The 25,588-nt window shown below is 37.4% G+C and overlaps 1 protein-coding gene and 1 pseudogene across 2 annotated transcripts in view; one reads left to right on the plus strand and one right to left on the minus strand.

The window, feature by feature from the left end:
• Window positions 1-22,547, minus strand: part of STAP1 (signal transducing adaptor family member 1) — a gene marked incomplete at both ends in the record, with an annotated part of 35,709 nt that extends 13,162 nt beyond the window's left edge. Inside the window, 4 exons of the mRNA XM_079771426.1 lie at window positions 2,347-2,403; window positions 4,349-4,462; window positions 8,727-8,798; window positions 22,428-22,547. Coding sequence (XP_079627552.1) covers window positions 2,347-2,403; window positions 4,349-4,462; window positions 8,727-8,798; window positions 22,428-22,547 — 363 coding nt within the window. The remainder of the gene's footprint in view (window positions 1-2,346; window positions 2,404-4,348; window positions 4,463-8,726; window positions 8,799-22,427) is intronic.
• LOC307099649 (protein N-terminal asparagine amidohydrolase-like) lies at window positions 13,421-14,102 on the plus strand (annotated as a pseudogene). The gene has a single exon. The product of its transcript is annotated as a protein N-terminal asparagine amidohydrolase-like (transcript).
• Window positions 22,548-25,588: the final 3,041 nt, after the last annotated feature.

The following is a 25,588-nucleotide window of genomic DNA, read 5'->3' on the forward strand; positions in this document are numbered from 1 at the left end:
CGGCCGGGGAAGTCCCAGAGCACCTGCAAAGTGCATAGCTCTCCCACAGGTAACCTAGAATTATCGCCACCAACCATATGGTAACACGGGGTCGAGATGGCACTATTCATTAGATGACAGAATCAGCAAGCGGAGGTCTATATTTTGGTATGCTTGTGTGTATATTTCATAGTTTTATTCACATATTACAATTATGTTACTGCTCTACTTGCTACTGTTTTTTAACCTTTTCTGGAGATGTAGTTTGGGTTGAGTAACTTATATCCTCCTGATCTATATTTATACCCCTAATTTAGATCTCATTATGGCCAGCTATGTGCTCTTGGAAGGTGTAATCTGAATGGTAGAATTCTTTCTTTATGTGACACTACCTAGCCTACATTTTGAGGCAGCCATGTGTAATTAACATCTTTTTTAAAATTTAATTTTATCTTTCCATCACTATTTATTCCCTCTGTAAACATCTTGATCTCCAGAGTGAGGTACATTCTTTCCCGGGGGTGTATAAGAAAGTCCATTGGTAAGAAAACACTAGAACTTTATTTTCTATTTACTTATTATCTAATTAATTCATATTATTGTTTATATTTTAAAACACATGTATGTACATATATATATGAAATTCAAAATAAAAATTTACTATGAAGGGTACACCATCCAAAGTTTTCAAAAATATTCATCTGGATAACTAAGCTAACTAATAATCAATAGGGCTATTTTCTTATATACCAATCCAGAAAAAAAAATAGAATGAAAAATTAATAAAACAGCTACTCCTTATTATTACCTATTATGTCCCAAGCAATGTTTTATTGCAAATCCTCACAACAATGCTACAAGATAGGAATCTTACTTTACAAAAAGAAAAAGAAAAAAAACAGGCTCAGAGAGATTAAATAACTAGTCCTGGGTCACATAGCTAGTAAGTTGTAAAACCAAGACTCAAACTCCATTTTCTTTCATTCAAAAGCAACGTCTCAATTCTTTCAACTATAGCATATGTTTCTCAAACGTCTACAAAATTTCTCCTAATAATAGCACAGAGTGACCTGGGATCATTGTGCAAAAATGACATTTATCGAACATAAAATTTAAGGAACCTTGTCTTCTTTTGGAAATTCACTTAAATTTTATATTCTGTAATATACCTATATACATTTAAAAATAATGCAGCCTTTCCTCAAGGAAAAGAAAACAAAATTTGGGGGCCAAAACATGAAATATAATTAGTGTACCAGAAAGATGCACCCCGGAGTTTTTCCAGTGGTTTTAGTGTACTCCTTGACACCTACTCAGATACCATTGGGATACTTGTTCCCCAGTGTAGGAAATGCCACAGCCAAAATGCTGCCTTTGCACAACAGAGGAAAAGAATGCAGTTCCCCAAAGAGTTTCTCCCTCCCGCCAAGTCAACATGTCTTTCACATCTTTAATGGGACTACTTGTTAATCGCCTATGACTTACCCACATGGTAGTTGAGCCTCTAACTTTTACACGTTACTGGCTAAGATAAAGACCCAGCATCCCATCGCCTATCAGTAAAGTGCAGTGCTCATTTCATGTGACTGCAGATTCCTTACTGAGGAACTAGCTTTAACTAGTATTTAACTTCCCCTAATAAACAGAAAATTTTCTTATCCACTAAAAGTATTAGAGAATAAGGTCCTCTTTTGGGGGGCTGATTATCAAAGTACCTCGTGTTTCTAAGACAATTGCTGCAGTGGCTTTATTTAAAATAGTGGTAGTTATCTTGCTCCAACTGTACACCATAAGCAGTAGATCTTACTACTGATCTCAGATAAGATGCCACAGAGTCGAACAGATCAACATCCCTTTTTCTTAAGAGTTACTAAACAAACATTTCAAAGTGGGTTTTATTTTGATGGTCCCTCCCTATTATATTGTCTATGTTATTCACAAAATCCATCTCATTTAGCATTTTATAAATATGTGTTAAGTATGTAAGTATGGATTTGGAAAGTATTTTAGAGGATGCCAGGCAAGCTAAAATATCAGAATATACAAGGACCACTGTGTCAAAAGGATATTAGCAAAATGGTGATCTCCCTGACCACTTGTTATTTGCTAGTTAGCATACTGCCCTGTTTATTTTCTTCATAGCAATAATCACAATTTTAAATTATCTTGCTTGTTTACTTACTTATTTTATTTCTCCCTCTCCATCCACCCGATAAAAATAGAAACTTCACAAGTAAGTCTGAAAGATTATATCTATCTTTTTCAATTTCTATATCCTCAACCCCTTTTACTCTGCATGGTTCATAGTAAATATTCAGTAAATATTTGCTGAATGAATGAATCAATCAAAAGTGATGTCTTTCCTACCTCTGTTATTGTAAGAATGAAGCCTCTCCATTCTTCCCCACTCTCTGTGTTCTCTGTCTAAAGATAAAGTCAAAGAAGAGAACACAGACATGACTATCAGTGTTAATACTTCTATTAATTTCAAATAACTTCCCAATTTCATGATTGCTTGAAAAAAAATCAAGATATAGATGCCATAAAAAATCAGCAAGATCAACAAAAATGCATATTCTTCTATTGAAGCACATTGTTTTAAAAAGTCCATTGTAATTTTTAAACCACTTAGAATCAGTTGAATGGAATAAACTCATTTTTCTTTTTGTGTAGAACTACTAAAGTGTATTTGTTATGAAATATTTCAATATTATTTTACAGAAGACAGAGTACATATCTTTTGATTAGTAAACAAGTAAACAATTTACTTAACTCAAAAAAAAATTTAAACGTTAGCACACTTATTTCTGCAGTATGTCAATTTATGGTTAATCCCCCAATTGGTATTTAACAATGACTGGCTTTAAATTTGGGGCAACCAGGTAGAATCAATGTTGTTAGTCCTTAGAAATTTATAATTGTTAGCTTTGAAAACTACAAATATGACCAACATTTATTAAGTGCTTATAAGTAGCAGCTACTATTCTATTCACATGTATTATCTGATTTAATCTTCATGGCAACTGGACCAAAGGTACTATCATTGTTTTTATAGATTTAATTATTTAACAGGTATCTATTGAGTACCTTTTAGTGCTAGGCACTATTCTAGTACTGGTTTACATTGTAGCAGGGTACATTTAATAATAAACATAATAGTAAATTTTATGGTGTCAGAAAGGAAATAAATGGAAAGATAAAATCAAGTTAAAAGAGATTGAGAATGCCATAGAGGGGGGAAATGTTGCCATTGTAATAAAGTAGTCCAGGTAGATTTCAGTAAGAGGGTTACATCTGAGCAGACTTACTACCAGGTGTAGAAACCAAGGCACAAAGAACTTAAGTAACTTATCTACAATCACACAACCAATGAATAAAACAACTAGAATTCAACCTAGGTTCCATCCTGCCTGTACTCTTAACCACCACATCAGAATCAGCTGGGGAGGAAGCTTGCTTAAAACGTAGATTCTGAGACCCAGGTTTATTGGGTGGAGCTTGGATTTCCTAAGTACTAGTGATTTGTAGCACACACTAAAGCTTAATGACCAGTGCTTTTAAGGTCAGCTCCAATTGCATCTTATTCTATTGCAAGTTTTTCTCTGTTTTTACTGTGGTTGTTGGTTGACTTTAATTGGCTCACTTTGAGTGATGAGTGTACCGATTTCTGCTGGTGTGGAGTTCAGAGTCTTAATTAATAGATATTAATACCATATTTCACAAGTTGTGCATATGTAATATACAGTTCATTTTCAAATTCTTCTAATTGTCTCAATAATGCTCTTTATAGCTTTTAGTTTTTGTGTGCTTACTTGTTTTTTTCTTTTCTAATTCAGTATCCAATCCAGATCACACATTGCATTTAGTTGTCATGACGCTATGGTTTCTGTAATTGGAACAGGTGTCCAGTCTTTCTATGGCTTTTTCTCACACTGGTAATTTTTAAGAGTTTAGGCCAATTGTCTTGCAGAATGTCCCTCAATTTGTGAAATATGGGTTTGTCTAATTCAGTAGTTCTAAACATGTAATATGTTGGACATCTCTCAGGATCATCTGGGAACTTGGTAAATACCAAGTTCTTGAATGTCAATTCAAGGACAACTTTTATAAACACCAGGTGGGATCTCTGACTTTGTCACAGGACAGAGTATATGGTTTCAATGTGCTTGTATACTAAACAAGTGAACATGCCCTTTTAAGTTCTTATTTAGAAAACCGTAGTTCTTGGCAAAAGGCAAGAAATATTAACAAAGTATAGGACTTGGCACTCCCATAACACATCTTTACCTCAGCCACTAGGCTGTGAAGAGGTGAATGCTATTTATAACCCCATCTTGTTTCAGAATAATTACATCTCCTCCTCACTCACCTTCAGTTGCACTTCTTCTTTTGGCAAAACAAGGGTGAATTTTGCACAATTCTTATCAGTTGAATTCTGCTCATTAAGGCATGTGAGGTCTATTATGTCTAACTTGTCAACATACTGCAAAGATAAAGGGGAATCTCATTAAATTATTTCTTGGGTGACATACAGTAATTTTAGTAGGAAGGAAAGCAAATAATATCTTCCTTTCAACTGATTTATACTTCGCATGATATTCTGGTTTTCATTGTGTCACCCCTTCCCAACTCAGAGGGCATGTGGAAATAAATGTATTATGTGGTGGTATGCTGGTGCTGGCTTATACGGGTTTGCAAAAGCTGATTTGTTACATTTTCAGGAATTTTGCAAGCTGGTTGTTAAACCCAGTCATTATTAAAAGTTAAATTATATAAACATATAAGTAAATAAATTAACTTTAAAAGAGGGTAATTAAAATTCAAAATTAATCATTTTCTAATTACCACATAATATTCTCTATGCTCTTAAAGTTACTTACATCTTCATTTTTGTGTGTTAAACATACTATATAATGGTGTGCTACCTAGTCTTTCTTTCCACCTCCATTTTCAGTGAGGTTACATGATAGGTTGAAATCAGCCACGGTGGGAGTATTTACACCATGGAAATTGGCAAACCTTACAAATTAAGGCTTGATTTATTATTTTCTTTATTGACCCAGAAGCCAGCAATTTTTTTCTTCAAAGGCCAGATAGTAAATGTTTTGGGCCTTGTGGATCACATAAAGTCTCTGTTGCAAATGCTTTTTTTTTAATAACACCTTATAACTGTAAAAACATTCTTGGCTCACAGGATGTACAAAATTGGGCCACAGGCTAGATTTGGCTCAAAGGCCATAGTTTTCTGGTCTGGTCTAGACTTAAGAAAGTGAAGGAGAAAATGTTAATAATGCAGATGAAACTTTAAAGTTTGTTGTGTCTGAAACTTTTATTTTGAACAAAAAATTGACAAAATATTAGTCTATAATTCTAAAACTGTTATTCAACAAAGAGGTGGCTCATGTAATTGAAAATTAGGTGAAGTTCTGACATACATAATTGTTTTACTTCCTCTTATTTATTAATGTAAACAAAAATATTAGCCAACATTAATGTTAAATATCATATTTAATGACAATAAATTCATTAGGAACACAGCATATTAGAAAATAACTCCATTTATTATATCAGGATTGAATTGCAATTCTGATATGCATTCAGAAAAATCAACAAAAACATTTTATGAGAATAAATTGCTTTATTTGAAAATTAGAATAAAGAGTATTTTTAACTGTGTGCTATACATTCTTTATGTGAGTAATATTTATAATAAATTTATATACATATATTCATACATATATTTTTTTCCAGAAAGCCATTATTCAACATTTACCACATACTACTGGTTATGAGGAATCTATTAAGAAATTTCTATCTTACTGCAGAACAATAAAAATATTTCTTCTGAGTAATTAGTCTCCATGGCCCAGTTTGTATGTAACTAGCCAGACTTGCTCTCTAGTATTAGAAAGGTTAAGACCACCTCTAGAAAGGATAGTAGGGTTTTTGTGGTATAATTTTTTTGCTAAATTAACTTCATTCTTGACTTTATTTTTTCTCCTTTTATTTTTCTCCACTATGCCTAATATAACTTATTTTACTATATTCTTATAAGACTTATATTATTTTTCTGAATAAAGTAGGACATAAAAATAGTAAATAATTTCCAGAGTTATTTCTATGTTGGTAAAATTGAGGTTACATTTGGGTTGGCCTATTTATTTTCAATGAACAAAGATACAAACATAGAAGGAGAGGTATAAGGGAAGGAGGACAGAATTTAAAATTACACAAGAAACTTTTTCTGATGGACTGTCTAGATTAAGCTCAGTGAACTTTGCTGAGACAGAGGAAGCAACAAAGGAAGAAGTGGCCCAGTTAGATAGAGTGCCTGTACGCTGATCTATTGATTAGAAAAAAAGGAAGTCATATCTTTTTTTTTTAATTGTAACGTTGAAAAAGCCTTTAAGGACATATGTCTAATCTAGCTACTATCCAATGCTTGAATCGTCTCCAGGATATCCCTCTATGTAGTCATCTAGCCTATGTTGAACATCTCAAACTTGGAATTTATGCGTCTATGCAGCTTTGCCTGCCAGCAAGTTTTTTTTTCTTATATTAAGCCACAGTTTTCCTTCAGGCAATTTTCATCCATTAATCTTAGTCTCTTTTCTCTGCAATAACACTAAACAATTTCGGTGACTCTTTCACAAGATCTCCTGACAGCCTTTCAAATACTTAAATGCAGCTATAAATTCTTCCCTATCATAGGCTGAATATCTACAGTTCTCACCTGTTTCATTCCTGTGATTTCTCTTGTTCCCCAAATTATGCATCCTCTTTTAATGCAATTGGCAGATGGGCAATTCTGCATTATTTTATTAAACAGTCTCTTCATGGCATGATAGTTAAGAATGCTATCTCAGGTGCAAGACTTGGATTGTACTCCTTGCATTAGCTGTCTGATCTTGTACAATTTCTTAATCTTTACACTTGACTATTCAGTTCTATAAAGTGGGAGTTAAAATAGTACCTACTTTGCATTTTGTTGTGAGAATTAAATTAGATAGTACAAATAAAATGCATGAATGCTCACTATGTACCTTACATTTACTATCTCATTTAAACCTTTTTATAACCTTATGAGATAGGCTATTTTTTATCCTAAGTTTAGAGATTTGAACCTGTGAGTGTGTTGAAGATCTTTTATTTGTTCCTCTAGATGCACTTTTATCCCTTCATTACCCAACACTGTGCACCATAGTAGGGACCTATGTGGACAACATTATGGGCACCCTTACCCTTTGGTTTCCTGCTGGGTTGGACAGCTGGTGAACATTGGCACGAGATAGAAGAGTGAGGAGAGTGAAATCAGGTATTGATTACCTTATGCAATTGCTTCCTCAATCCAAGATCATACTCCTCTCAAGACAGTCATCTTCATATAACTCTCCCCACTATTCTCTCTTTCCTTTACACCCAGGCATGGTAATAGGGCACTGCTACTAGTCTCAGGGTTCTGTACTAACCTTTGTGGTTTTTCTACATCCTGTCCACTGCTTTGAGTATTGCATCTTTATTAAACTCTCTTCAAATTGCCCAATTTGAGATATCAACTGTTTCCTACCGGTTCCCTGTCTGATACACTGAGACACAGGGAGGTTAAGTAAGTAGCCCAAGAGACCAAGTTGGCAGAGTGAACAGGGCAGGAACAGGATAAAAACCCAGGTAGTTTACCTGAAGACCAGGCTCTTATCACTAAGTTGTACTGCCTCTTACAGTGAGGAATAACTATTAACTTTCTCACTCAAAATGTGTGTTATACAAGGGCTAGAACAGGGTCTTCATATTTTCACTGACATCAGTGAGAAGTTGGAAGGCAAAACAGAGAAATTAGTTTTGTTAAAACTAATTACAGTTTTTGAAAACACCTTTATATAAATCTTATCTGTCCAGAACTCTGGTGAAAGATAACTATTTTTTTTTAATGACTTCTGGTTAGTCTACCACTAATGGTGCTGAAATGCCTTCAGGTGGAATAGAGGCTTGTTTTCTGTTTCTTTCATAAGATCTGGATATGTAATAAATCTAAGGCGACCACATCCATGGTCCAAAATGTTTTTATTTAAACAAGTTACAGGGTCATAAAATCTATTATAAGCATAGCATTTCAAGGTAGGCAACTATTTGCTACTAAAATGCATTTTATTTGTGTGTGGGGGGAATGAAATACAGTCACCTTTCAATTTTTGTGTGTGGAAAAATTAAAATACAAATCAATTATTTGAAATTAATATGAATAAATAAATATCATAATCTTTGCATTGTTTTTCTCATGCTTGAGCTCTTAGAAGTCCTGTTTGGTGAGGTATGTTTTTGTCTTTCCAGAAAAAAATAGTGACATATTGTATGTTATTAAGCTTTAGGGATCATCTATTTCCTTTCAGATTATAACGGCATGTGACAACAAGGAGGGAAATTAAGGTTATCATTTGGTATTAAGCAATTGTGTCCAGATGAATAGCTAAAATTTCCACTTTTCAGTCAAATATTCTACTCAGGATCAGAAAGAAAAGAATGCAAAGTTTAAAATATGAGTAAATACCTTCTTCTGAGTTGCCCAGAAATTTTTATTACCATGGGTTTTATAATTTATAGCCCTCGCAGACAGAAATATTCTTATTTGAATTGATTTTACTATAACATTTTTACCCTTAAAAGACAGAAAATCCCAAATGAATAATAAAATACATGACAAGTGTATATTGGGAAAAAATTGAATTAGCTGAACATGTTTAACTACTTACTATTGTGCTTTTTTTGTCGTTATAAAAGAAAAGGGTAGTTCCTCTCAATTCTGTCCAATATAGTTTATATTCCTGTGGGAAAGAAATCATAAGCATCAGTGTACTATTCAGCTATTTTCCTATTGATATTTTACTTTGTAACTTGCTTAATTGCTGTGAGATATAAGAGTCTTCTTTATCCTGAGATAAATCATCTAATTATTATGGCTTAATTTTACATTTAATTCTTGATTAAATCTTTCACAAATTTATTTTGAAGTAAGGCCCTGGCCAGGTGGCTCAGTTGGTTGGAGTGTGGTCCCATACACTAACAAGGTTATAAGTTTGATCCCTGGTCAGGAAGCTGCTGGTAGGCAACCGATCAATGTTTCTCTAACATCAATGTTTCTCTCTCCCTCTCTCTCTAAAATCAATAAGCATATATTTGGGTCAGGATAAAAAAAAAAAGATGTGAGGTAAAGATGTAGTTTGATCTGTGTTTAAATACAATATTTACCAAAACTTTCCTCATTGATTTGAGACATTCAGAAGCTTGCACCTTTAAGAGGGGTCATTTAAGAGGCCAGGATAGGACATAGGACAAGCATAAGCATTTAATATCTCCCTTCTAAGACAGTGGAAAGTATTGTATAAATTAATATATGTACAGCACATAGCATAGCACATGATTCATAGTTTGAACTCAATAAGTAACACATAGATCAAGGAAATGTGAGCAATTGATAATGATTCAAATAACACCATCAAAGCTGAACTTTGAAGTCCAAATTTCATTCCTGTGGTGAACATTTTATTATTAATACATTCATGCCAGGACTGACCAGCAGATCCTGAGCGTCAGATGAATGGATTACTCTGTCACACATTTCTGTGAAAGAGAAGGCTAAGGGGCTGCTTGGCAGGAGGCATCAAAACAGCCCCGATTGCCTGCCTCCTTAGGCTTTTATTGTAACAACAGCTTGAACTAAAATTAACCTCAAGATACAATCAGCAGGATAAGCATCCTTGAGAAGGCACATGTTTCTACAGGTTGGGTCTAAAAGACTAAACATAGAGATTCCAGCAAAACACTCGGGGGCTCAGACTTGTTTGGAAAAGTCAAGGCAGCAGCTGCTGCCTTCAGCAAGGTCCCCCTAAGAATCCTCCTTACAGACTTTCCAACGAAGCTCCATGCTTCCCTACACATTCATACTTTATTATTAATACATTCACAACTTTTTAAGTTTAAAAAAAATGTAAATAACCCAGTCAGACTCTCATTTCACCCAAGGGAAAGTTTATTTAAGTAAGGGGAACTTATATTCTATGAAGATTGTCTGTATTACAAAAGAATGGCAAGGGGGTTTAAGAAATAAAATCCTTCCACATCTAAGGACTTATCCTCATACACAGCTGTTTCCAAAAGTATGTTTTAAAACATTACAGTCACATGGACATGTTAATCATTCCTTCCTTTAGGGTTTAGTAAGCTGAATTTCCATGACTTATTGGATTATCTGAACTTACAATGAGAATTAAGGTAAGAAAGTCACATGAAGAATTTTTTTCATCTATACTAATAAAAACCTAGGTGGCCCTCACGCCCTCGCGTGATGCCCTCACGTCATCACAAGATGGCCACCCCCATGTCATCACAAGATGGCCACCACAAGATGGCCATCACAAGATGGCTGCCACAAGATGGCCAGCAGGGGAGGGCAGTTTTGGGTGATCAGGCCAGCAGGGGAGGGCAGTTGGGGTGAACAGGCCTGCAGGAGGGGGAAGTTGGGTGGGACCAGGCCTACATGGGAGGGAAGTTAGGGGTGACCAGGCCAGCAGGGGAGGGCAGTTGGGGGCAATCGGGCCGGCAGGGGAGCAGTTAGGCATCAATCAGGCTGGCAGGGGAACAGTTAGGGGGTGATCAGGCTGGCAGGCAGAAGTGGTTAGGGACAATCAGGCAGGCAGACCGGCAAGTGGTTAGGAGCCAGCAGTCCCGGATTATGAGAGGGATGTCCGATTTCGTGTTTAGGCAGGGATCGGACCTAAACTGGCAGTCGGACATCCCCCAAGGGGTCCCAGATTGGAAAGGGTGCAGGCTGGGCTGAGAGACACCCCTCCAGTGCACGAATTTCATCCTCCAGGCCTCTAATTTGTTTATAAATGGAAAACACTTTTATATATATTATGGTGTTTTGTATCTCTTTAATTCTAAAGTATAATTTATTCCTTTTTTAACCATCAAAATGTCACCTCTTCAGAATTTATATACTTATTTTCTCAAATAATGGGAACTCTATAGCCCATTGTTTTTATTTGCCTTGGCTTTCAGGAAGCTCAAGGTTATATTCATTCTGAATTACAACAACCATCTTTCTCATATTCTTAGTAGAACTATTTTCTTCCTTTGTCTTCATAGCTGATAAGGTGCTATATTAGTCAGCTTTTGTTATGTAACAAGCTTGCCCTCAAACTTGGTGGACTAAAACAGCAAATGCTTTCCATTTTTTATCATTCTGTGGATGGCTGATGATTCTTTAAATGGCAATACTTCTCTATGACCAAATTGTCTAGGGTTGCCTCACTACTTGCCTGGGGTCTAAGCTGGGAATGCAGAAAGAATGACTGGAAGTGGTATGGTCAGAAATATATTTGGTCTTTGTGCCCTAGTTCCTGGCATAAAGATCCTAAAACTGGAGTGATAGGAGTGTTTTTGTTCCTCATAAAGAGCCCCTTAATATCATACCTGAGTCTATAATAATGAGATGATTTGAGAGAAGATCCATGGAGAGCTTCAGGTTGGGTCTGGTCCCCAAAAGAACAAATGATTAGAGGGTTGGAACTTTCAGCCCCACTCACTGACCTCCAAGAAGGAGTGGGAGTGGGGTGGTCCTAGAAATTAAGCTTTATAAAACTCTTGAACAATGACATTTGCTGAGCTTCCTAATTAGTGAACACATCCACATGCTGAGTGAGTGGTGCACCCCAACTTCACAGGGACGGAAGCACTTACTTGTGCTTAGGACCCTTCCAGACTTTGCCCTATCTACCGCTTCATCTAGCTGTTCATTTGTATTCTTTACCAGTAAATGTAAGGAAAGCATCTTCCTGAGTTTTGTGAGCCATCTAGTAAACTGTCAAGTCTTAGGAGGGGGTCATGGCAACCCCTGATTTATAGCCAGTCAGTCAGAAGTGTGGGAGGCCAGGAACTTGCAACTGGTGACTGAAGTTCGGGAGGGCAGTCTTATGGAACTGAGTCCTTAATTAAGCTGTGAATTCTGCACTAGATCGGGATAGGTAGCTAGTTTCACAATTGAACTGAATGGTTCAGCAACCAGTTGGTGTTCACAGAATCACAGAAATGGCTGTTGGTGTTGGGAAACACTCCACTGAGATGACTGGAGGCTCCCTCCACCTGGCTTCATTCTTTAGCTAGACTAGACTTGTTCACGTCCCGACCGAGGGATTCCCAGGAGCAAGAGAGAGCAAAACCCAACGTGCAAGGACTTTCTAATCCTCTGCCTTTGTCACGTTTACCAAAGCATGACCGAGGCTAGATTAAAGCCATAGGAAACTAGACTCAACTTCTTTATAGAAGGAGCAGAAAAGTCCCATTTCAAAAGGGAGTGCGTATAGTGAGGCTTGAACAAATTGGTAGTATTCCTGCAACAATCTACCTCAGGGGCAGAGGTGGAACTTGGAGCAAGGTTTCTTAGTCCAAGCCCTGTGGTTTTTCCACTCCATCCTACCTCCCCATTGAGAGCTGGCCAACATGTAATGTAATGAACCTGCTGATGCCTCCTGACCAAGAACAAGTTACCACAGGAAAGAACAGTTCCAAAGGGCATAGGATTGAAGGAGCAGCCAATAGATGGTCTCCAAATGAGCAGTTATAGCCGAAACCGGTTTGGCTCAATGGATAGAGCGTCGGCCTGCGGACTGAAGGGTCCTGGGTTCGATTCCGGTCAAGGGCATGTACATTGGCTGCGGGCACATCCCTGGTAGGGGGTGTGCAGAAGGCAGCTGGTCGGTGATTCTCTCTCATCGATGTTTCTAGCTCTCTATCCCTCTCTCTTCCTCTCTGTAAAAAATCAATAAAATATATATATTTTTAAAAATGAGCAGTTATAAAACTGGGCAAAGAGATTCTTCCTCTTGTCTGAAATCCAGGTGCCCAATATCTACTTGACACATCTCAGAGTCAAGCAGTTTAACAAGGCAAGAGAACACACCTCATTTCGGCCCCAACAGAAGTCTTTTCCTCTTTTCATATAGGATGCAGTGCTATTGGCATCACAATTGCCTTTCACCTTGTCTCTGTCGTCTTCTTATGGCCTCCCATCTAGCCTCCACAGAGCTGCCAGAGTAGGCCTGCGTAAATGGTGAGTTTGGCAGGCAGTATGCTCACCTTAGCCCCTTCCTGTCCTCTCTCAGCTCAGCCTACCAGGAGAGAGTGGATGGTCTGCTCTGTTCTCTGCCATGGGGCAAAGGGTCTCCAAGAGGAGCAGGCTTGTGCCTCTTAAACCTAGTCAGTGATTCAAGGTCACCCAAGGCTACCTAAATCTAGGGTAAGGTGTTAGCACAGTTTTGGCCTGAAATCTAAGTCACATATAGATAGGTCGATTTTATTAATAACAGCAGTAACTAGGGCCGCCGTTTCCTCGATGCCGCTGCTGATTGAGGGGCGGCGAGTGCGGCTGCCGAGGTCCCCACCCGCTTCTGGAGGTAATGGGGCTACCTGCTTGACACATTGTGATGGAACTGACGCCAAAAGCTGAGGTCCCCTTGATTATGAACTCCATAAAATCCTTTTCCGACCACGCTCAATGTGCAAGGTTGGAAGTACACCGCGTAGACGGCTTCAGTGACACAAAGACTTACCATCAACTTCTTAGTGAATTTGACAGACTAGAAGATGACATTCACTCAGTGACGTTATGTGTGACAGAATTAAATGACCGGGAAAAACACGAAAACCACCTTCCAATCACTTGTGGCATTGCTGTCAACGTTAGAACTGCCGAGATCTACAGAGCCTCCTTCCAAGATCGCGGCCCGGAGGAGGAGCTGGGTGCCTGCTGCCCGAGCTTTAACAGGAGCACCGATGGTTAGGATTTATGATGCAAAGCAGAACAACTTCGTATAGGACCGTGTTCCTGGGTGCCATTCCCACGTGTGGATTTCTGGTTGCAGCAAGATGATAAGCAAATACTAGAGAACCTTTCCATTCCACCTCTGGCTGAGCCCTCTCACTTTGTTGGACATATTAGAACAACCTTGATGTGTGTGTGTGTGTGTGTGTGTGTGTGTGTGTGTGTGTGTGTGTGTTTAAAATACCCATCTCCAACAAATACACTATTTCCTGAAAATAAAGCTCTACTCTACCAAAAAAATAAATAAATAAATAAGATGGCTTATGGGAAAAGATCCCTTCTCCAAGAAGCTAAAAATCGGAATTACCAAAGAAAGCAACTTTTTGGCATGACAGAGACCATTGGTGGGGGTTGAATAGAATATGAATGTGGAATCTATATCCATTGAGTCTTAGTGTCTTTCAAATAAAATCTTATTTGGCAAAGGGAAAAAAAGTAACTGGTTGATATTCATTTGTATGACCCCTGTGTCTTAATATTTTAATGGTTTCAAGCTGGGAAAGGGAAAGTCCAACAAACAGGTATAAAAATGTACAGGGCAGGGGAAGTGGGGGTAATTGCTAGTAGGGTTTCTTTTTAGAATGATGAAAATGTTGAGAATTAAGTAGTGGTGATAGTTGCACAACTTTGTGAATACATTAAAAAGACTGAAATGTAATAATAATGTTGATGGTAATAGTAATAACTACTGTGTTTTTTTGTGTAAGGGTTCACTGTTAAGGGGCCAAGAATAGAGGTAGGGAAACCAGCCTCCGCCTACCGTCTCAAGGACTTGTTGAGGATTGAATGAAATAATGTATGTAAAGCACATAGGACCTGGGATCCATAAATGTTGGCCGCTAAAAAGACAAAAAACAAACAAACAAACAAGCAAAAAAACATTGCTAGATTGGTGTAGCCACTGTAGAAAACAGTATGGCATTTCCTCAAAAAATTAAAAATGGATCTGCCTTATGACCCAGCGATTCTACTTCTGGTGGCTTATCTAAAGAAACTTAAAACACAAGTTTGAAAGAATATATATGCACCCTATATTCATTTCAGTGTTATTTACAATAGCCAAGATATGGAAGTAAGCCACGTGTCCATCAATAGACGAGTGGTTAAAAAAGCTGTGGTACATATGTGCAATGGAATATTACTTGGCCATAAAAAAGAATGAAATCTTACCATTTGCAACAGAATGGAAGGACCTAGAAAGTATTATGCTCAGTGAAATAAGTCAGACAGAGAAAGACAAATATCATATGATTTCACTTATATGTGGGTTCTAAAGAACAAAATAAATTAACAAACACAGGATTGAAACAGACTCAGACATGGAGAACAATCTGGTGGTTGGTGAATGGATTAAGCAGTACAACTTTGTAGTTACAAAATAGTCACGGAGACGTAAATAAATAATAGGAAATATAGTCAATAATCAATAATATTGTTATAATTATGTATGATGCCAGGTGAAACACTATATAAATTATATAATTGTCTAACCACTAAGCTCTATACCTGAAACCAATACAAATTACTTTTTAAATTAAAAAAAAAACATTTCCTCTTCACTCACATTATTAACAGATACTTTACACCCTTTCATATTGCCTTAAGTTAAGAGATAGAAAACTGAATTGAGAAATATGGCTTGAGAAATTTACTACTATATACTGTGTCTAAGATCAAAGCAGATGTTCTGCAAGAACCATGAGAGTATCTAGTCACTTTATTGAAAAATTCTCTTGAACTTTCTCAGATCTGACTTGAGATTAAAAAATAAAAAAATTCAAATTTATCTTAGGAGCTTTAAAAAAAAATCATATCTCTCTTTTTAAGGCTTTCACATCCTGCTTTAGTTGTAAGCCTCTCAATGCAGGCAGCAGGTCAAAGTTACACTGTAGTATTTTGTAACAAGGATAGGGGTGAAGGGGAGTGGAGAGATCAGAATGTAGGTATATTGGTTAGAGAAATTAATGATGGGCTGTGTAGCTTTACTGACGTATAGCATCTAAGATCAAGTCCAAATTTGAGAGACTAATTGTTGGAGGGAAAGAAAACAAGAGAAACCCTGAAGTCAAAGTCTGCCAGTATGTTCATAGTTTTAATTCGCTTCATTCGTATTAACCCACCACCAGACAGAAAAACTACAGAGACTAATAGCCAGTCAAGGTTTATTGATTTCCTTCTGTATGTACATACAGACATCCATTTGTGCTCCTGAGAAAAATTACAGAGTTGTTTAGTCATGACAGAATGATATGAATTGGTAGTATTAGCCAGGGAAAAATGGGAGTCTTACTGGTGAATGAACATATAGATTTATGGAAAGAATTAAGGAAAATTTATTAAATGAGAGAAGAAGCAAAAACAAAGGCACTGAGTTGAGAGTTAAGGCAGCCTGGAGGAAACATAAGGTTACAAATAACAATAGGTCCTGTGAACTCCAACCACAGCCACAAACCTAAGAGATCAGATCAAACTTATATTCAATATGCAGAGACCTATGGGCCATGTCTTGATTTAGTTTCTGATAAGTTCTCATGAATACCAGCACTATAATCTGAGTCTTATATAAATATCACTCTCTTGCCCTGGTCCGTTGCTCAGTGGTTAGAGCATCAGCCCATGGACTGAAGGGTCACGGGTTTGATTCTGATCAAGGGCACATACCTGGACTGCAGGCTCAATCCCTGGCCCCGGGTTGTGGCATGTGTGGGAGGCAACCAATTGATGTGTCTCTCTCGCATTTATGTCTCTCTCTCTCTCTCTCCCCCCTTCTTTCCATTCTCTCTAAAACTCAATGGGAAAAGTATCCTTGAAGAGGATTAACAAAAATAATAATAATGATATCACTCTCAATAATCAACATCTAGGTATATATTTATATCTATGTAAATATTTTACAAATTAAGTTTGAAGAACTCATTTTTGAATGAAATACAATTAGCACAAAGTTTCTTACTTTTTAGCAATCACTTATGTTGAGTCACTGAAGTAAGAAAAGGGACTGAAATGGGACTACCGAATATATTGCTTGCTTCAAAATCATTATATAGTCTTATATTTAGAGTTTAAAGTCCCTATCTCATTTTCATGCAATTAAACAAATGTTTGAAATTACTGAGCTTCCCGTTGAACTCAGTGTGATAAAGAATCTAGTGATTAGACATACCCAACCTTTGGAAGCCCACAATCAAATGGAATTAGAACTTTAGTTTGAGAGGCAGCATGATGATGTCAAGTGCTTGGCAATAAATTCCAAACGAGGCTCCTTATTAAATGAGGAACCTTGACCATAGCATCTGTGAGCCACAACTCATTCATCTGTGAAGGGGATAAAATAATTTCTATCCAGAAGAGTTACTATAAGGATCAGAGTGACAGGACATTAAGAGCCCAGCATGAGCCCAGCTGGCATGGTTCTGTGGTTAAGCGTCGACCTATGAATCAGGAGGTCATGGTTTGATTCCTGGTCAGGGCACATGCCCAGGTTGTGGACTCAGTTCCCAGTGGGGCAGTGCAGGAGGCAGCCTATCAATGATTCTCTCTCATCATTGATGTTTCTATCTCTCTCTCCCCCTCCCTTCCCCTCTGAAATCAATATATACTGAGTGGCCAGATTATTATGATCTCTGAATCCCGGTGCATGAATTCGTACATGGGTGGGGTTCAGCCAGCCTGGCCAGGGGGAGGGGACATGGGCAGTTGGCCGGCCTGCCTGCTGGTCAAACTCCTGGTCGAGGGGACAATTTGCATATTAGCCTTTTATTATATAGGATATACACTGAGTGGCCAGATTATTATGCATTCAGAGATCATAATAATCTGGCCACTCAGTGTGTGTGTGTGTGTGTGTGTGTGTGTGTGTGTATTTAAAAAGAGCCCAGCATGATGTCTGCCATCTGTCAACCTTAAGAAAATATACCCATTATTATATAGCCCATTTGATCATCACAGCAACCCATTCAGTTTTACAAAAGAGAAACAGATTAAAAGATTTAAGAGACTTGCCCAAGTTCCATAGTTGGGCTGATATTTATATCTTCTGGCTTCTGCCAGAAACCGAACATTGTCACTTGGTAGTTAAAGGGAATCCGGGAAGGCTGGTCAACCTTTAAGCTAAAGGTCAGAGCCAACCACTCCCTATCTAATTCAGAACAATGGTAACTGAGGCAACTTCCCCACCAAATAATCATGTAAATCCTTATTGATAAGATAATCTGCCTGTTACTGGAATCACCTGCCTAAAGGATATGGGTGTATCTCAGAACCCCTTTAAAAGGGATGGCACAGGCCAGAGCAGGAGTAGTCTTCCCACTAGAGGTGGGCTCCCGCCTGGCCCCCCATTTACCCAAATTAACTCTCTTCCAGTCTCTTTTCATTTTGATTTCGGCCTTCTCCAGAAACTGGACCTGAACCGGAACCCTGAAACACGCGGGACGTGACAAGGGATCCCACAGGCTTCCCAGTGCTCTTTCTCATTAATATAACTAGTAAAAATGGGCTACAATGCAAAAATCCAGTTAAGTTTCTCTCTATCCCATGTCCCCAATAAAAAACTCTCCTTTTTTTTCTTATGAGCAAGCAAAGTGCCTTTGCTTAAGGAAGGATGTGTATAGTGGTCTCCAAAATGAGACACATAAGCCCCAGAGGTGTGCAAGGAGGAAGAAACTTTTATTTTTATTTTTTTTTAATATATTTTATTGATTTTTTGCAGAGAGGAAGGGAGAGGGATAGAAAGCTAGAAACATCGATGAGAGAGAAACATCGACCAGCTGCCTCCTGCACACCCCCCACTGGGGATGTGCCTGCAACCAAGGTACATGCCCTTGACCGGAATCGAACCTGGGACCCCTCAGTCCGCAGGCCGACGCTCTACCCACCGAGCCAAACCGGTTTTGGCGAGGAAGAAACTTTTAGAATATCTAATTGTATTTCATCTTTCTTAATTCCTTTTTTGTATATCTCTAGTAATTTGCTTGCAGTATTAGTACACAAGTACAAGTATGTAATTTTGTGCTTAAAAATCTTGAAAACAGTGTGTTATTTTTAAAAATTGGCCTGGCCAGTGTGGCTCAGTGGTTGAGTGTTGATCTATGTACTAGAAGGTCACGGTTCAATTCAAGTTGCAGGCTCAATCCCCAGTATGGGGCATGCAGGAGGTAGCCAATGCATGATTCTCTCTCATCACTGATGTTTATCCCCCTCTCTCTCCCTCTCCCTTCCTCTCTGAAATCAATAAAAATATGCATTTTTAAAAATATATGTTTTATTGATTTCAGAGAGGAAGGAAGTGGGAGAGAGAGATAGAAACATCCATGATAAGAGAGAATCATGGATCGGCTGCCTCCTGCAAGTCCCCTACTGGGGATCGAGCCCACAATCCAGGCATGTGCCCTTGACCAGAATCGAACCTGGGACCTTTCAGTTCACAGGCCGACGCTCTATCCACTGAGTCAAACCGGCTAGGGCAAAAATATGCATTTTTAAAAAATTAAAAAAGAAAAAAAAACACACCTGAGATAGCCCTGAAATCTTTCTAAAGAAATTACTGGCAACTAGAGGACTAGTCAGATAAATGTTATTTTGATATTATCATGATGACCACATTCTTATGTTCAGGCTAATAAGAAGACATACTACATATAGTGTTTTTAATGTTAGCATATCACAGATTGAAGAAACTGAGATGCTCTCCAAATGCTCTCTTATTTTCAAACAGTTCCAGAAAAATGACATTTTCCCCATTTATAAGAACTGTGTTGCAGTTAATGTCCCACTGTGTCATTTAATAGCTCTTATTATCAAATAAATCTTCCTGATTAATCCAAAATTCTAGTGCTGTGGTTAAAGTAAATTTTTCCACATTATTTTTTCTATGAAGATTCTGTACTTTTAATGGAGCTAAGACACACCTCTTAACATGTAATAAACCTTATAAACCAGGTTACTTCTCAGTTATACATTCTCTAGCTCAAATGTTCTGATTTTCTTCAACAGAGATTTCACTTAACATTCTGCAGAGTCTCCCAACTCTTCAGCACATTAGCTCCAAAGATGACCTTCTATATAGCATTGGCTCACCTTCCTTTCAAAGGTTCCCTGGCATTTTATGGCCATATGCTTAGAAATCCTGCTATTTTCCTTAGCTTTTCCTCACAGCTTCCATTTTCAGACATTCTATCAATACAGCTCTCCTTTGAGCCATATTACTTGTAGACTCAAAACTGATTTTATTATGTTAATAAGAATGGTAAATAGTGAATGGGAAGAGAATGAATCTAGCCTTTGGTGTGAGCCAGATGTTTCACATGTTATCCCTTTAATCCTTGAAACCACCCTGTTAGTAATAATTTTTGCTCTCTCTTGCTCTGGTCTCCCTGAAGTACAAGTAAAAGATACTTAGCTATGTAATTGGGTACGTCATCGCTCCTTACTAAACTTATCTTTTTTGTTGTTGTTGTTGTTAATCCTCACACGAGGATATTTTTTCCATTGATTTTTTTTTTTAGACAGAGTGGGAAGGAGGGGGAGACACAGAGAGAAATATTGATTAGTTGCCTCCGTGTGTGTGTGTGGGGGGGGGGGGGGGCTCAGGGATCAAGCCGCTCTATGTGCCCTTGACCAGAATTGAACCCGAGGGCCGGCACTCTAACAGCTGACCCCAAACCAGCTTGGACTAAACTTAGCCTTGTAAAAGTAGGGTCTTTGTGTTTTATTCATATTCTCCAGAACCATAAGTGTGATGCTTATTGCATAAGAGGTACTCGATAGGTGTTGCTTGAACTAATAAATAGACTGAGCATCTACTGTATCCCCGGCATTGTACCTTGGGAGGCAAGTCATATTCTCTCCATTTTATAGGTGAGGAAATCGAGTCCCAAGGAGATTGAGTAACCTGTATAAGATCATAAGCTATGAGTAGCAAAACAGGTAAAGTCATGTTTTACTGACATTTTAAAATCCTTGTTCTTCCTCTTAACCATACCAATGGAATGCCTTCTTTAAACATGAAAAGGAATCTGATATCAGAAACAGTTATTATAAATACTTGGAAAACAACCAATGAATGACAAAATTTAAATTAGAAATTCCTTTTTCTCAACTTCTCTTTCCTGGCAAAGTGTAACAATGTGGCTAACCAATGGTGACAAGACTGAATTCACTTTTAAAGCATGTAAGATCAAGTAAAAAAATATTCCAATGTAACTGACAAATATTAAAAATGCATATTTAGCACCCATAACAGAATACAAATTACCATGTCTTTACTCTCAAATAATAATTGGTCTTATATGTATGAAAAAATATGTGCCATTATATTTTCATATGCACAATTTCCCCCAAGTAATAATAAATTCACAGGAAAAAAATATTAATATTATTAGTAGTAAATATTTCTTATGACATTTTTCAAAACACTTAAAATTTTCTAGTTTCAATTAATATTAAAATTTCATAAAATTTGAGTTGTTAGTGTTTTTTTTTTTAGTAACAGGCACTTGGTGTTTATTTCTCTCATTAATTTCAAATTATTTACAATTACCATTCTAAAAGCACTGATTTTAACTATAAGTTTAATTTTTACATTTTAAAAATATGGCTCAGTGGTTGAGCATCGACCCATGAACCAGGAGGTCACGGTTTGATCCCCGGTCAGGGCACTTGCCCAGGTTGTGGGCTCGATCCCCAGACAAGGATGTACAGGAGGCCGCTGATTAATGATTCTCTTTCATCATTGATGTTTCTATCTCTCTCTCCTCCCTTCCTCTCTGAAATCAATACAAATATATTAAAAGAAATGGGATGCTTTGTGAATTTTCTTACAGAGTGTATTTATATCATGTGGAGTATGTACCACCCACAAAGCACCCTATGTATTATCCTTTATTAAATTTTTTATCTTTTAAACTCACAATCTTGAACAGTATTTTTAAAGCACATTTTATACATAATGTTAAACAGTATTACTTTTACCATTTTCACATTTTTTACAAAAGTTTACCACTTTAAAAAATAATTTGATCCTTATTTATAAGCTTCAAACAACTGAGAATAGGAGCAGAAGGTTTAATTTCAATCATAATATTTTATCTTAATGATACAAATCATCATGGAAGCATAGTAGTAAGTTGCAATGAAAATACAGGAAACATTTCATCTATTAAGCCAAAATCTTCGGTCATGTGTAAATTAATTCTTTGAAAGTTTAGCTTATTGAACTTTTTTATCTTAGTAACTTAATATTAGAACTTTATATTATCATATGCAGAGGTTGGCAAAAGCAGGTTTACAGTTGTGAGTACGTAAAACTCAGAGTTTATTCTTGTATTATGTATTTTTCCATAGGAACAACTGTAAACCTTTTGCCTACCCCTGTATAATACATACATATATACACATATGTTTAAGCCATACATTGTATTTAAATTATGCAAAAATAGAATAATATTTCTGAGCTCCAGAAAGAGGGTTTAATCACAACAGAAACAAGGAGAACTTAGTCACATCACAACACCATGAAATACACGTTCTATTAAGACAGAAGCTGCTAGTTTACCATTATCATCTGTGGACTTACCTGGTATTCTGAGCGCTTGACTAATAAAAAACCTTCAAAGTATAAAGGTAGAGCAGTAATCTTTAACCTTTCTTGGAAGATCCTTCGAGGGGCTGGTTTCGGGGGCTTCTTGGCCATCATACTCTCTTGTGGGTGTGCGGTTTGGTTACAACTGTATCCAGTCTCAAACAAAATGAGATCTACCTTGTGTGAGAGGAAAAGGCAACTGTTCAAAGAGGAAGTCCCAACTCGATTTTAAACCACCAACAGGACACACACACACACACACACACACACACACACACACACACACACACATTCTTTCCTTTACTTTTTATGAGGTAAGATAAAACAGGCATAGACCAGCTTTGAGAAAGCAACATTGAATAAACTCCATGTACTTAGAATTACAATAACAAAATAAACAGAAGATTAACATCACCAGAAGATGAAAGGAACCCATTTGGAGATTCTGGGCTTTAGAGGAGACATCAAGGTCACATTTGTTTACTTTTTGTTTTAATTGTTGTCCATTTTTATCCCCAGAAGGCATGACTTGAATTAACTCCACTACACTAAAAATTAATTCATAGGATAACTTTATTTGGACTATTTCTGTTGTATTTCAGGATCAGGCTTTGTTTAAATTTTAAGAAAAATGGAGCTCTTTATCCCATGCCCATTTTGATGGTCCACTAAGCGTAAAACACAGTTATGGGAACATGGAATTTTCCACTTCTTTTTGGTCAGTATTTTAAATTCTTGGGTAACCAGTGGATATTTGGCAAAATGTTTGGCAGAGAAAGCTTTAAATTTTCAAACTTTTATTTTGTTATTTTATGCTTTCTGAGCTGTGTATCACTGATGCTGCAATGCATAGATGAGGTCCTTCCTGTTATCTAGTGAGATTTATAGAGCTTCGCTGGGACCAAAATGCAACTAATAGTTCCATGTGGGGAATGGTCATTGAGAGACTGGATTTAGCTCAATCCTGGAAAAGGAATAATGGAGGAAAGGAACATTGGGAGGAATTCTGGTTTGTTTCGCAGGGTCCTGAGAAGTTACACCATTTGGTATTTCACCCTCAATATTTCAGAAAAACTCTTGATTTAGTAGCCTGCGCCTGAGCATTCTCTACATCTGAACCAGCCTATTCTCAGAAACCAAAGCAAGCCAGGCACCTACCAACTGACGCCTCTTTTGTTGTTGTTGTTGTTAATCCTCACTCCAGGATATTTTTCCATTGATTTTTAGAGAGAGTGGAAGGGAGAGGGAGAGAGAGAAATATTGATGTGCAAGAGTGCACGCATCCTGACCAGGGCCAGGGAACCTGCAACCAAGTACATGCCCTTGACCGGAAATGAACCCAGGACCCTCAGTCCCCGGGCTGACGCTCTATCCATTGAACCAAACCGGCTTAGGGCTGATCCTTCTTTTCTAATGGGGAGAACACACGGTTTCCTCCACCAGGTGGGGTTTCCATTAGATCTGCTGCAGTAGATGTGGGGCACCGAATTGTCTACAAAGTGAGGCACAACAATACAGACAGATTATTAGTAAATTAGAGAAGAGTGTTCAAGTGTGTTATCAAAATGAAAATAATTTGAAACAGAAATAGAAAGTCAACACTTCAGAATTATCACCTTGCCTTTAAATTTGAGACCTGCTCCCTATGACCCAAGCCTTCAAATGATAAAATCTAAGCCCAACTTAATTTTTTGAGAGAAATTCACACTATTTTTTTAGTTTCAATGTAATTTAAAAAATGAGTCAAATAACAAAAAAACCCTCCCAAGTTAATAATACCAGGCCGTGGTATTTTGTGGAAGAGCCACACTCAAGGGGCCAAAGAGCCGCATGTGGCTTGCGAGCCGCAGTTTGCCGACCACGGTACTAAGTGAAATACCAGTAAACCAGTCAGAGAAAGACAAGTATCACATGCATGATCTCACTCATATGTGGAATCTAAAGGACAAAATAAACTGATGAACAAAATAGATCCAGAGACATAGAAGCATGGAACAGACTGTCAAATCTCAGAGGGAAGGTGGGGATGGGTGGGAGGGAATAGATTAACCAAAGAATTTGTATGCATATATGCATAACCAATGGGCACAGACAATAGTGTGGTAAAGGCCTGGGGTCAGGGTGGGTGCAGGCTAGAAGGGGTCAATGGAGGGAAAAGAGGACATCAGTAATACTTGCAACAATAAAGATTTTTTAAATGTAAAAGTAGGAATATTTTGAGAAATAATGATCTAATTATATTTTTCTTATCTTTCTTATTTTTTATATTTTTTCTTAGCTTTAAAAACAGACGCAAATTTTTTTTAAAAAGCCAGTTCATGAACCTCTGTAAGTTGCTTTGGTTTGCTGATTTGCAAGTCAAATTAATTCATAATATACCAAAGTTCAAATACTGTCTCCAAAAAAAAAAAAACCACACACAACCAAAACAAAAAATAGAAAACAACAACAAAAACAGCACCCAAATCTACACAATGCAGAAGTCCTCCTGAAACATTATTAACCAGTTACACCTGTCCACAATTTTCAGTATCATTGTACCACTGCGCCATTACAATGGAAATCCTCTTACGGATTTCTCAAGTTTTAGGTGTTGAATAATGAATTGTAGGTTAGGTAATGTCATAGGAAAAGTGTTTGGGAGTAGGGAGAAAAGCCTATTTTGCCACTAACCAGCTCTGAGACCTTGAACAAACCACTTAACTGCTCTGGAATCACAGCTTCTCAACCTATGATATGAAGGGGTGGGCTAAATGACTTCTTGTCTAGAGTTATAGTAGGCTTCTAAGCAGTCTACTTATTACTCTTTTTCTCCTCTGATTCATTTAAAATCAGTCTCTTTAAGTCATTCCCCTGCTTAACACACCTTAAAGGATTCTCATTGCTTTTGAGGTTCATTTTTTTCATTCAACACTATTTATTGAGCACCAGCAATGTGTTCAAGCAGGTCACACAGGCCTTTTATAATAGGGCCCTTTTAAATGAAAAGAATAATAAAACACTCTCTTCTCTAATAGCTTTGGTTACTCCCACTATGTATGTCTTTTGGGACAGAAAACTAAAGGTGACAAATCACTGCTATGAAAGTGATATCACTGCTCTGTTAGAATGATTTAATTTGCTAATCTTGTAATTTTCATTTTAGTACAAACAGT

Source organism: Cnephaeus nilssonii (assembly GCF_951640355.1).
Source record: "Cnephaeus nilssonii genome assembly, chromosome: 1".
NCBI classification, from domain to species: domain Eukaryota; kingdom Metazoa; phylum Chordata; class Mammalia; order Chiroptera; family Vespertilionidae; genus Cnephaeus; species Cnephaeus nilssonii.